This window comes from Mandrillus leucophaeus, unplaced genomic scaffold, assembly GCF_000951045.1.
Source record: "Mandrillus leucophaeus isolate KB7577 unplaced genomic scaffold, Mleu.le_1.0 Scaffold25, whole genome shotgun sequence".
In the NCBI taxonomy this organism is placed as follows: Eukaryota; Metazoa; Chordata; class Mammalia; order Primates; family Cercopithecidae; genus Mandrillus; species Mandrillus leucophaeus.
The window spans coordinates 6,283,547-6,296,344 of record NW_012102587.1 but is presented as its reverse complement, the minus strand read 5'-3'; the positions used below and the strand labels follow the sequence as shown (position 1 = coordinate 6,296,344).

At 46.9% G+C, this 12,798-nt stretch overlaps 2 protein-coding genes across 13 annotated transcripts in view; one reads left to right on the top strand and one right to left on the bottom strand.

The window, feature by feature from the left end:
• LOC105542078 (chromosome unknown open reading frame, human C2orf76) overlaps positions 1–4,401 on the bottom strand; it is a 57,432-nt gene extending 53,031 nt beyond the window's left edge. The window contains exon 1 of one of the 3 annotated variants that reach the window (XM_011983447.1): positions 4,369–4,401. Coding sequence is in view for 1 of the 3 variants with exons in the window: in XM_011983446.1 (XP_011838836.1) it covers positions 4,013–4,075 (63 nt within the window). In the remaining 2 variants the exon portion in view is untranslated. Of the gene's footprint in view, positions 1–4,012; positions 4,343–4,368 lie in introns of those variants that run through there. The other 2 variants (XM_011983446.1, XM_011983448.1) reach the window with 2 other exon arrangements.
• A 98-nt stretch (positions 4,402–4,499) lies between these two features.
• DBI (diazepam binding inhibitor (GABA receptor modulator, acyl-CoA binding protein)) lies at positions 4,500–10,103 on the top strand. 10 transcript variants are annotated; one of them, XM_011983438.1, is made up of 5 exons: positions 4,503–4,637; positions 5,140–5,220; positions 5,773–5,890; positions 8,301–8,363; positions 9,803–10,103. In XM_011983438.1, the coding sequence occupies exons 1-5, from the start codon at positions 4,629–4,631 to the stop codon at positions 9,874–9,876; spliced, it is 345 nt and encodes a 114-aa protein (XP_011838828.1). In that variant the 5' UTR covers positions 4,503–4,628; the 3' UTR covers positions 9,877–10,103. The 10 variants fall into 10 exon arrangements, with proteins under 10 accessions (XP_011838834.1, XP_011838828.1, XP_011838829.1 ...); XM_011983439.1 differs by having other exon boundaries at positions 5,135–5,220; XM_011983437.1 differs by having other exon boundaries at positions 4,503–4,667.
• The last annotated feature ends 2,695 nt before the right edge of the window (positions 10,104–12,798 follow it).

The following is a 12,798-nucleotide window of genomic DNA, read 5'->3' as shown; positions in this document are numbered from 1 at the left end:
CCTACAGGGAGAAGGAATGGAATCAACTCCTCTCAGTGGTGGCATTAGATTCCCATAGGAGCGCGAACCCTATTGTGAACTGAGCATATGAGGGATCTACGTTGCACGTTCCTTGTGAGAATCTAATGCCTGATGATTTGAGGTGGGACAGTTTCAACCCAAAACCATCCCCCTACCACCCCATCCATGAAAAAACTGTCTTCCATGAAACCGGTCCCTGGTGCCAAAAAGGTTGAGGACCGCTGCTGTACAACACCATCCACCCAACAGGATGTAATGGACATTTATGGAACACCTCACTAATGACTGCAAAATGCACATTATTTTCAAGTACCCACAAAATAGATGCCAAGACATCCATATTCTGCACCACAGGAAAAAACCATGATGAGTTTAAAGAAGTGAAATTAAACAGTGTGTTCTCTGACCATAGCGGAATCAAATTGGAAATCAGAAACAGAAAGCTACCAGCAAAGTCTTCAAACACTTGGAAACTAAGGAACAGACTACTAAACAAGCCCTGGACCAAAGAGGAAGTCCCAAAGGAAACTAAGGCCAGGTTCAGTGGCTCACACCTGTAATCCCAGCACTTTGGGAGGCTGAGGTGGGCAGATCACTTCAGGTCAGGAGTTCGAGACCAGACTAGCCAACATGATGAAACCCCATCTCTACTAAAAATACGAAAATCAGCTGGGCTTGGTGGCAGGCACTGTAATCCCAGCTACTCAGGAGGCTGAAACAGGAGAATCGCTTGAACCCAGGAGGCAGAGGTTGCAGTGAACCGAGATCACTGTTCTCCCGCCTGGGTGACAGAGGGAGACTCCGTCTCAAAAAAAAAAAGAAACTAAAAATACACTGAACTGAATAAAAGTTGGACACAGTTAAAGCACTGTGAAGAGGAAAATGTATTGCACTAAATGCATATATTAAATGAGAAAAAGTCTCAAGTCAATAATCTAAACTCCCACCTCAAGAACCTAGAAAATCAAGAGCAGAACAAACCCAAAGCAAGCATAAGGAAAGAAATAATTAGGAGCGGAAATCAACAAAATTGAAAACAGAAAACGGAAAATCCATGAGAAAAGAAATGGTTCTTTGAAAAGATTTTTTAAGCACTGAAAAATCTTGAGCAAGACCAGCTAGGAAAAAAAAAAGAAGGCACAAATAACCAGTATCGGTAATGAAACGGACGATATCATTATAGGCTCTGCACATATCAAAAGGATAATAAGGGAATACGAACTAATTACATACATACATTTCACAGCACAGACAAAATGGACCAATTTCTTTAAAAACTCAAACTACCAACACTCACCAGTATGAAATAAACAATATGAATAGCCCTATAACTATTAAGGAAATTAAATCCATAATTTAAGAACTCCCAAGAAAGAAATCTCCATAAGAACCTGATGGGGTTCCTGGAAAAAAGGAAGGAAGGAAGGGAGGAAGGAGAAAAGAAAAGAAATCTCCAGTCTTAGAAAGTTTCACTAGAGAACTCTACAAAACATTTAAAGAAGAATTAACATCAATTGTACACAACCTCTTTCAGAAAATGGAAAAGGAAGGAACATTTCCTAATTCATTTTATGAAGCTAGTTTTTCCACAATAGTAAAGCCAGACAAAGCCATTACTAAAAAAAGACAACAACAGACCAATATCCCTTATGAATATAGACATGAAAATCCTTAGTAAGACATTAACAAATAGAATTTAGCAATACATAAAAATAATTATACACCATGACCAAGTAGTTTTTTCAAGAGAAGCAATGTTAGTTTAATATTTGAAAATCAATCAATGTAATCCACCAAATTAACAAGCTGAAGAAAAATCACACGATCACATCAAGTGATACAGAAAAGGCACCTGACAAACATCAATGGAGATTGAACATCCATTCACAATAAGGACTCTCAGAAAAACAAGAAAAGAGGGGAACATCTCAATTTGATAAAGAGCAACTACAAAAAACAAACCAAAAAAAAACAAAACTAGAGCTAACATTAGACTTCATGAGGAAAGACTAAATGCTTTCCCCCTAAGATCAGGAACAAGGAAAGATAGCCATTCTCACCATTCTTACTCAACCTGCTGCTGGAAGTTTTAGCCAGTGAAACAAGGCAAGAAAAGGAAATAAAAGGCAGAGAGTTGAGAAAGGAAGAAATAAAACTGTCCCTATATTTGCAGATGACATGATTATCTACACAGAAAATCCCAAGAATTCTCAAAAAAAAAAAAAAAAAATCTAGAATTAATGAATTTGGCAAAGTCACAGGATACAAAATAAACACACAAAACCAACTGTATTTCCAAATAGTAGCAAAGAACACATGGAATACAATATACAATACGAATACAAATACAAAATACAGTAACATTTGCAATCACTCAAAAACAAGTATTTAGGTATAAATCTAACAAAACATGCACAACAATATTGAAGTTAGGCCAATTAATAACACTGCAATGGCCTCTAGGTTTTCAAGTGACAGGAAGCATTGTTAGTCTCTCATTTTAAATCAAAAGTTAGAAATGATTAAGCTTAGTGAGGAAGGCATGATAAAAGCCAAGATAGGTTGAATATTAGGCCCCTTGCACCAAACAGCCAAGTTGTGAATATAAAAATAAAAATATTAGCCAGGCATGGTGGTTGTACCCATAGTTCCAGCTACTCGGGAGGCTAAGGTGGGAGGATCGCTTGAGGCCTGCAGTTCAAGGCTGCAGAGAGCTGAGATTGTGCCACTGAACTACAGCCTGGGTAAAAGAGTGAGACCCTATCACACACAAAAAGAAAAAAAACAAAAAACTAAAAAACTAAATCAAAGCAACTGATCTTTGAGAAGTGATAATTGCATTATCAAAGTACCTAATCGTGACAATACCCTAACTTAAAACCTGCTGACTAGGGGATGTATTTGACTGCAAATCTGGTCCACACAAGCAATCTGAGTTTCCATCAAGGAAGCTGTAAGCACCAAGTAGAGCAAAACCAAATCCAGGCCTCACATGGAAAAAGCAGCTCTGAATTGTGATTTTCGAAGAAACCTGCATTTCTTACACTTCAGTGTACTTTCCCCATATTTAACTCCAAGATTTTTGTTAATTTGTTTCGTTTTTCTTTCTCAAACAAAATTCTCAGACTGAAAACCCTAGATTTGTTCCCTATTGTATCTTCATTTCTTCCCAAACCGTCCATAAAACCTGACCTACACTAAGTTAGTAAGTTAAGTCTGAAAGTATCTACCTTCCCTGGGGAGGGGGGAGGTGTAGGCAGGGCAGAGAGATTTGTAGTCCAGCCCTCTTGCCACAAATTATGAATTAGAGAGATAGGATTTTGCTTTTTTAACGATCTCCAGAGAATTTTCCATCATTTCCCTCTCGTCACCCAGCTCCTTTGTAACCACTGCCAGAGAAGTCTTCCTTTAGCTTCTTAAACATCGATCCTAAAACACTTCCAGACAACTGTGCTGCTCCTTTCTGTTCCCATGGAAAGTAGTCTCTGTAACAATCTCGCAAAGCCGTTCCCCTCCGTCTCCTCATCCTCTTTTCAAATCCTTTTACGATTTCTCATCTCACTCAGCATGACAGTCAAAGTCCCTGTGAAGGCCAACTTCTACATCACTTAGCCAGCCTGTCACCTCCAAAACTCTCCAGCCTCATCTTTCTACTCTTCCCCTGGTTCCCTGTCCACGCCTTTACACTTGTTCTCTGCTTGGAATCCTCCCTCCCTTCCTTGAGGAACTTTCTCAAATGTCACCTTCCCTCAATACTCGCCCTCCTTCATTTAAAACTATAAACTTCCACCTCTCTAAGCCTCTAAAGAACTCTATATTTAACTTATTGTTAAATATGTGCTGAACACCTGGTCCCGTCCAAGTTTATTAAATCAAGACAAATAAGACACTGTCCCTGCCTTTAAGGCCCCAGATGGAGAAATGCACCACAGACATCAATGTGCAATACAGGACTGATACTAAGGCCACAGGCAAGTCAAAGAACGCGTGCCAAAAGTTCAGAGGAAGAGGCCTCGGCTTCGCCTTTCTGGAGACCAGTCCAGCTCTCCACCATCACGCAGCTCACCAGGGATCATCTCCGGGGGTCTCCTCTAGACCCCAAGAGTCTAGCGGGTCCCGCTCACCATTCCCAGGTCTGAGAGTTTACTTGTCCAGAGAAGCAACTTCCGGCCTCTGCAGGCCGGGCAAGAGATTTAAGGAAAGAAAAGAAATATATGGACCTCCGCTCTTCGGTCTCCGTCCCCTCCCCCTCCCCCGCGTGCCGTCCCCACAACGGTCCAGTACTGAACCCAACTCTCAACCTACTCCCATCCGCAAAACTAACCGCCCTACTTCCGTGGTCCCCACCTGCTCCCGGCGTTCCCTTCGGCTACTCCCAGCGCGTGCGCAAGCAGTCCCACGTGGGCTCGGGCGGGGCTGGCGCCGCGGCGGGGGCTGGGCACGCCCCTAGCACAGAGCTGGCTTCTGATTGGCTTTCCGGTGCTCGCCCGAGCGGGGTTGGGGCGAGTGAACCGCGCCTCTAAAAGCGCTTGCCAGTGCTCTGAGCGATCGTTTCCTGGTCCTCGCCTCCTCCGCAGTCTCCCTGGGGTTCTTGCAAGGCGGCCAGGATGTCTCAGGTACAGCGCGTGCACAGCCAGGCTGGGACGGTGCAGCGGGCTGGAGGCCTGTTGGTGGCTCACCCGGCAGCCAGAAACTCTCGGGCTCTTTCCTTCCGTGCCCCGCAGTTCCTCCTGGACCCATGTCCAGCCCTGATTCGTTGGACAGAGCCTTGTGAGCGGGATTTTCCGTTTGGGGATTTCTAACTCTGCTGCCCACCCCGCAACTGCCGGAAAGTTGCCCATGGGGTGGACTTCGCTGTGTAGCGGGAGAGGAGTGGGAGTCGAGGGTGCTCGATGGAAAGATGGGGGAAGGGGTTGCACGGATTGGAGGAGCGAGGAGACTCAGTCCCCATCCCGAAGCACAGGGCGGGACGCCGCGGCGGAGTGGGGAAGCGAGGAGGCCGTGGACGGGAGCTTGGAGGTCAGGGGAAGTACGGGGCCGGGTTCTCCGAGTGCGGGACGAGGAGAATCGCGGGCGGGGAGAGGTGACCCAGGGGTCCCTCCCTTCCCTCCAGTGTAGACACTTATCGGAGACCAAGCTATGTGGGGCGACCTCTGGCCCCTCCCGCCTGCCTCTGCCAATCCGGGCACTGGGACAGAGGTCAGTGTTGAATGCCCAGGCCCCAGGGGGAGGGAGGGGACCAACGGGCTCCGGCGCTGACACCGGGGCACTTATGCCCTGTCCCCTTTCAGAGGTTTCCAGCATGCTGTGCCGCCTCTGTCCCCAGGCCAGGGCTTAGCTGAAACCCCGGCCACTCCCTAGTGCCTGGCACGGTGGTGGCCAGGCAGTTGGCCGCGCTGCTTCTCCCACTTCTCCCGTGGGGTGGACACCCACTGCGGGCAAAGGCTTGGCCTGCCCTCTTCACTGCTGTATTTCCAGACCTGATGCCTGCGTTTGTGAGAGCGCTGGATACAGGGTTTTCGATTGAATGAGTGAACTGGAGGGGCTTCCCCTTCTTGTGTTGCTGAATCTTTCTAGCTGCCCTGTTGGGGCAGGGTGGGGCAGACACACTTCAGGGGCTGCATTGCCCGAAGGGTGCCACCTTTCCCACCTCTCCATCCCTGTAACTGGACTCTGTTCAGGCCACAGCAGGACTCCTACCCTCTCCCACCCAGAGGAGGCCCTCAGTCCTCTCCTCTCCCTTCCATTTAGGCTGAGTTTGAGAAAGCTGCAGAGGAGGTTAAGCGCCTTAAGACCAAGCCAGCCGATGATGAGATGCTGTTCATCTATGGCCGCTACAAACAAGCAACCGTGGGCGACATAAATACAGGTATGCGGAGCGGGGGTTGGGAGGGCCTCTTCTCATCAAAGCAGGCTCAGCAGCCCAGACTGGAAGTCCCTGGGAACTTCACTCTCAAACTGCCTGAGGCCCTACTCTTCAGTTGGGGTATGGTGATGGTTCCTGGGTTGGAAAAGACGGTGTTCCGGATTCTCAGTGTCTCCAGTAGTAGCAGAATTCAAATCCTGGCTTCAGAAGGTCTTTACTGGTTATCACCAGCAGCTCCTCTCTACTAGGGAAGAAGCAAAGGCTGCAGCTTGGAAAAGACTTGCTGTAGGCTCTCAGCTCAGTGGCATCATTGTTGAGCCGTTCAGCTTCTGCCCTAGATGGGCAGGATCAAAGGTGGAGCGCTTGACAGCCTGGCCAAGCCTGATGTCAGGAGCAGAGAAGCACCTGGTTCCTTGGGCCAGGTCAGAGCATTTCGCTAACAAGTCTGTGCCTTCCTGATGACAACTTTTTCCCTGTCCGAAAATCTTGGTGCAGATTTTGAGGCTGTACTTTGGACTATCATGTTCTGTAATAACGTCTTTCCTACCTCCGGCAGGTTTCATTCTGTCCCTAAGTCCCTGAAACATGGGTGGATACTGAGGCAACAGCACAGTGCATTCTGTGCAAGGACTCAGGGTTGTCATGGCAGCACAGAAGGGAGGTCTCCCCTGCCCCTGTTGAGAAGGAAAGTGAGCATGGTCCCCATTTCCACAGTAGCTGGGGTGGAAGATGGAGCATGTGGGCTGGCTGTCAGCCAGCTAGAAGCAGGAAATGGCACCCAGAATGACAGATCGCAGGCAGTACCAAATCAAACCCTGGGGTTCACATGGAGCACTTAGTTGAGGAAGGTCTTGTGGCGAAGATGGGTTTTACAGTGAGTTCGTAAACTCTGTCCTTCCAGGGAGGGGAAGGAAAAGTGAAGTGGAGGAGGCCAGAGGTGCTGAGATGCTTTTCTGACAGTATTTTCATAGAGACTGGCCTGTGCCGGTACTAGAGTTACCGGTTTTCACATGAGTCTAGATAGACTGGCATGGGAATCTTTCACTTACTGATCAAAGAGGTATCATTGGCTCTCTAGGGCTGTACTCTACAGCCCTATTACACGATTATAAAACATGACAGTCCAAACACAATAGTTTAGTACAATAGCCAGTAGCCACATATGACTCTATAAATTTTAACTGAGGCTGGGCGCGGTGACTCATGCCTGTAATCCCAGCACTTTGGGAGGCCGAGGCGGGTGGATCACGAGGTCAGGAGTTTGAGACTAACCTGGCCAACATAGTGAAACCCATCTGTACTAAAAATACAAAAATTAGCTGGGCATGGTGGCACGTGTCCGTAGTCCCAGATACTTGGGAGGCTGAGACAGGAGAATCGCTTGAACCTGGGGAGGTGGAGGTTGTGGTGAGCCAAGGATGCACCACTGCACTCCAGCCTGGTCAACAGAACGAGACTCTGTCTCAAAAAAAAAAAAACTAAAAATAGTTAAATAAAATCAAGTTTAGTCTTCATTCACAGGAGCCACATTTCAGATGCCCAGTAGTCATTTCAGGTACTTGGTGTGGCAAGTGGCTCCTGAATTGGACATTGCAAATATACATGTACATTTCCATTTCCATCGCTTGGAGAGAGCTGTTGAGGAGTGCTATTCTAGGATCCTGATGATGACCGCAAGGGCAGTTTGTTTCAGCTGTCCCTGGGAACAGTTCCCTGAAAGCGCTCAGGAACATTTTCTCAGACACAGTGCTCCAGGCTACGGACGCTGTTCCCTTTGGCTTTGGGGTTGGGCGTGTTAGTGAAATAGGACAACAGGGAGATGGTGAGTATGTTTCCCAACTGCAGATGATAACAGGTCTATAAGCATAAAGTCATCATGTGACTTAAAGAAACCTTACCCTCGGTGAAAACACCCACAGATCAGCAAGAAATAGTCTAACAATTTGGTAGAAAAATGGGGCTAGGATATAAACAGTTCATAGGAAAGGACACTTGATATCATTACTGATTAGGGAGAGAAATTGGGTAGCTAAGAGCAGGGGTGGGAGAGAAACTTTATAGTATTTTCCTCTGTCGCTTTTGAATTTTAAGCCATATGAATGGATGTTTTAAAAACAATTGTAATTAAAGTATAATTTTTTTAAAGGAGAAATTTTGGAGTCACTTAACTTGTAAGAAAAAGGTTATCTTGTAATAAGAATAGTGTTCTTCCTATTTGCTCCAGATTTTAAGTTTGGATTGGCGTATATCTGGTTTTCTTAGGGCAGAACCCACTCTACTAGACCTATTTAACCCCATGAGAGAGCCTAGAAGGAACAGGTGTAATAGAAGATGGCATTTATGGCAAGAAGGTTGATCAAGGTCTCCATTAGAATTCGAACCAGATCTAATGTCTTTTCTTTCCTTGTTTAAGAACGGCCCGGGATGTTGGACTTCACAGGCAAGGCCAAGTGGGATGCCTGGAATGAGCTGAAAGGTAATTGTTCTAATCAATTTCCTTCATTTGTGAAACCCAGTAATGAAAGAGTCTTCATTATGAAGTGTAAAGGAAGAGGAGAGGAAACAAAGTCAATGGGGCACGTGTGGGAGACCAGCCTGAGCTGTGCCAGAATGGGAAAAAACTGGGCCACCTACTTTTTTTCCTAACACTGTTTATGCCTTTTCTAAAAGCACCATCTCTGAGCAGGAGTATCATTTAGAGAGGAGGGGCTGGGAATCAGGCCACTGAAAAATAGTTTGGGAAATGATGTAGTTGGCGTGGACTTCGGATATGTTCAGAATAAGGGGTGGTTTCCTGTCTGCAGCTCCCTCTCCCCTACAAGGCCAGGCCCTAACCCCAGTGGCCCTCCCCAGTTCCCTCCTAGCCAGAAGGGTACATAAAAGAAGGGAATGAGCTAATGCATGGCCTGCCACAGGCATCGTAGGCTCAGTGAATGGAGCCATTATATGCTAAGCACCAGCAGCCAAGAAGTATCCAAGCTCGTACTTAATCACGTGCCACCTGCAGCAGCAAGACCCAAGAATTGGCACCAAAACTCCTGGCAGCATTGGCATTCCCGCTGGCTAGTTTCTGAATAAGCCCTCTGTCTTTCTGCATATGAGCAATCCTTGAATTCAGAAAGGGTTACGATACAATAAACACACTCCCAGGATCTGCAAGTAACTGGGAAGGGAATGCCCGTCTGCCTGGCCGTTTTCATGGGACATTTCCATACCATCCTCAGGCCCCATACTCTCCAGTGCTTCACGACAAGCTCTGAGTTCCAGAGGGTCTCTCTCCTTCACCACAGAATCCAGGAAACTGGGTGTCACCGTCTCTGAGGGATACCTTCCGTGTCCTTTCTACTGCAGCAAGAAGACAAAGATTTGCCTCATTCCCCTCCAAGAAGCAACCACTTTTGCTCAGAGTTCCTGAAACTTTTCTCATAGCCTCTCTCTGGGGAGAAGAAGGTGCCTGACTTTGCTTTTTCACTGCCAGCTTAACAGCTCTGGGAGACAGGAGCCCAACCCAGAGACACTGAAAAGGCCAAAGCCAATATCAGCCACGAGAGTTAGCAGGACCAGTAAAGTCACCATGGTGACAGTTTCCTGCCTGTCTGGAGGGTGGCACCTCTCCCCCGAGGCTCACACTGGCCATTCCCCCTGGGAAAGGTGGGGGATGCAGGTGTCCAGCAGATGGGTGACAGGTCTTGGCCAGCCCCACCAGGCTTTCTGAGTACAGTGGCTTATAGAGCATTCACTTCGGGCCAGGTTCCATGGATACTGTCTCCTCCAACACGTAATTAGTAGAATCTGAACTTTATAAGTGAGAAACTGAGCCTCGGAGAGTTACAGCAGAGCTGTCTGGGGCTCTGGAAGCTGCTTATTTCCTACCACGCTGCCTCCCTGACAAATAATCCTATCGATTCCTTACAGGGACTACCAAGGAAGATGCCATGAAAGCTTACATCGACAAAGTAGAAGAGCTAAAGAAAAAATACGGGATATGAGTGACTGGATTTGGTTACTAGGCCATGTGTTTCTCCTAAACTGAGACAATGCCTTGTTTTTTCTAATACCGTGGATGGTGGGAATTCCGGAAAATAACCAGTTAGCCCAGCTACTCAAGGCTGCGCACCATACGGCTCTAACAGATTAGAGGCTAAAACGATCACTGACCTTCCTCGAGTAGTTTTTATCTGAGATCCATTAAAAGTGTATTTGTTACTTTAAATAACTTTAGTGATCTGAGTTCTTGAGATGACTTGCTCTGTCTGACCTCAGCCTTGCTTCCTTTCTCTAAAGACCTCTGGTAGTGCTTCAGCTGCGTACCTGGTAGAGTATGAGGCAGGCGGTCCTGCCCTGCACCCTGGCCCAGGGTGTGCTGGCCCTTTGTGGGGAGGAGGAGGATGGTAGAAGTGGCCTTTCTCGCCTCCTTCCCAGTTCAGCCACACTGAGGAAGATGAGGCAAGCTGGCTGAGACCACAGTCTGCAGGTACTTCTGTCGGGGATGCTCCTGCCCCAGGCCCTGTGCGAGGCAGGGTTTACAGTGTTTGAGGTTTGTCTGAGGCCCAGCTGGTCCCTGATTCCAGAGTGCACGAGCCAGGGTGGAAACCCTCATCAGGGATGGAGTGTGAACCTGACAGGAGGCATTCCCCAAGTCCCAGGGGAAGCCACAGGCAGCTGTCTGGGCAATAGTCAGTGGGCAAGGGCTGTGTCCTCTGCAGGCAGCAGGGAGAAGAATCCTGGGAGCTTGCAGAGGAGAAAGGCTGGAGCTTGACTCTGGAGGATGTAGGAGGTAGGTTGTTGAAAAGTAATAACGAAGAAAAGGAGACAGCTCTTTAGACCCTTCTTGCCAGATGTTCCCCTCCAGCTCTTGGATTTACAATCCCGCTGCCCTTTGCGGTGGGGATCATACCTCGATATTGTGTAATGGGGATTACTGTCCCATTATTTGAGTGAGGAAATGAAGGCTCAGAGGTGATTTAACTGGATCCAAGCCCAGGGCTTACTGGCCAGGAGGGCCCTGTTTGTCCCCCTCCACCACGTTCCCTCTCATGGCCCCTGGCTGCCACTTAGTCTGCATCTCTGCTGTGTCGCAGCAAGTGACATCTGTCTGTCTGGGCTAGCGTAAGGTGCTGGTGTGAAATCTGTCCCTTGACTGTGCAGCTCATTCCGGAAGAGTGGCTTAGACAGTGAGGCCCCACTTCCAAAGCTGGAGTGAGGCACAGATGAGAGAGACTTTTAGGCACCTCAGGTGACTAGGTCATAGCCGGTTTGGGAGATGCCCTCCCCCCTCACTAGCAAGTACTTTACTGGTTTCTCAGAAAGTACTGTTTGTGCAGTTCTGAGAGCACCAGCAGCCTGGGGCTGCACCTGCTCCTGTGGCTCCCACAGGAGTCCTTGTACCACCCAGGGCTGGCTCACAGGGTGTCGCTTGGGGACAAATTATCAGGGGAACCTGCCCCCAATATTTCAACATATGTTCTATTTTCCATAAGTGTCGGCCAGCGGAGAAATAAAGAGAAAGGGTACAAAGAGAGGAATTTTACAACTGGGCCGCCAGGGGTGACATCACATATTGGTAGGACCGTAATGCCCACCTGAGCCTCAAACCAGCAAGTTTTTTATTAAGAGTTTCAAAAGGGGAGGGGATGTAAAACAGATACAAAGATCACATGCTTCAAAAGGCAAAAAGCAGAACTACTAATAAGGGTCTAACAAAGATCACATGCTTCTGAGGGAACAGGACAAAGGGAAAAAGCAGAACTACTGATAAGGGTCCAACAAAGATCACAAGGCAAAGGGCAAAAGCAGAACTACTGATAAGGGTCTATGTTCAGTGGTGCATGTATTGTCCTGATAAACATCTTAAACAACAGAAAACAGGGTTTGAGAGCAGAGAACCTGTCTGACCACAAATTTACCAGGATGGAGTTTCTCCCCACCCTACTAAGCCTGAGGGTATTACAGGACACCAGGGCATATCTCAGTCCTTATCTCAACTGCATAGGACAGACATTCCCGGAGCAGCGTTTACAGTTCCCCCCCCCCCCAGGAATGCATTCCTTTCCCAGGGTATTAATATTAATATTCCTTGCTAGGAAAAGAATTTGGTGATGTCTTCCCTACTTGCACATCTGTTTATAGGTTCTCTACAAGAAGAAAAATTTGGCTGTTTTTGCCCAGCCCCTCAGGCAGTCAGACCTTATGGTTGTCTTCCCTTTTTCCCTAAAAAATGCTGTTATTCTGTTCTTTTTCAAGGTGCACATATTTCATATTGTTCAGACACACAATTTGTACAGTTATATCAATTTGTACAGTTAACACAATTACCACAGTGGTCCTGAGGTGACGTACATCCTCAGCTTACAAAGATAACAGGATTAAGAGATTAAAGTAAAGACAGGCATAAGAAATTATAAAAGTATTATTTGGGAACTGATAAATGTCCATGAAATCTTCACAATTTATGTTCCTCTGCTGCAGCTCCAGCCAGTCCCTCTGTTCGGGGTCCCTAACTTCCTGCAACATCTCTCCCTTTCTTTTTATATAAATGTGCCATGGTGATGAAGGCTTGTTCATTCTCTTGGTTTTGACGCAGGATTCTTTGACTGGTCTAGCACACTAAAAACAAGCCAATTAAACAGAGAAACATGATTCCAAAATTTACTACAGTGGAGCCCCTAATAGACTTAATCCAAGTCGTGGGGTTTAGTCCAGAAAGATTTTCTGCCACCTGATCTAATGCCTCAGCTCCAGGCACAATAGATAAATGAGCTTGAAAGGCTTCAAAAATTTGTTTCTTTAATTTAGTTATGTCCAAGGATAAATTATCTTCCCTACCCAGCAGGTGTCCTTTGACCATTTCCCACAAATGATCAGTCTTGTAGGAATATGGTGTGATAAAGAAATCAGAAGTATTCCAATCA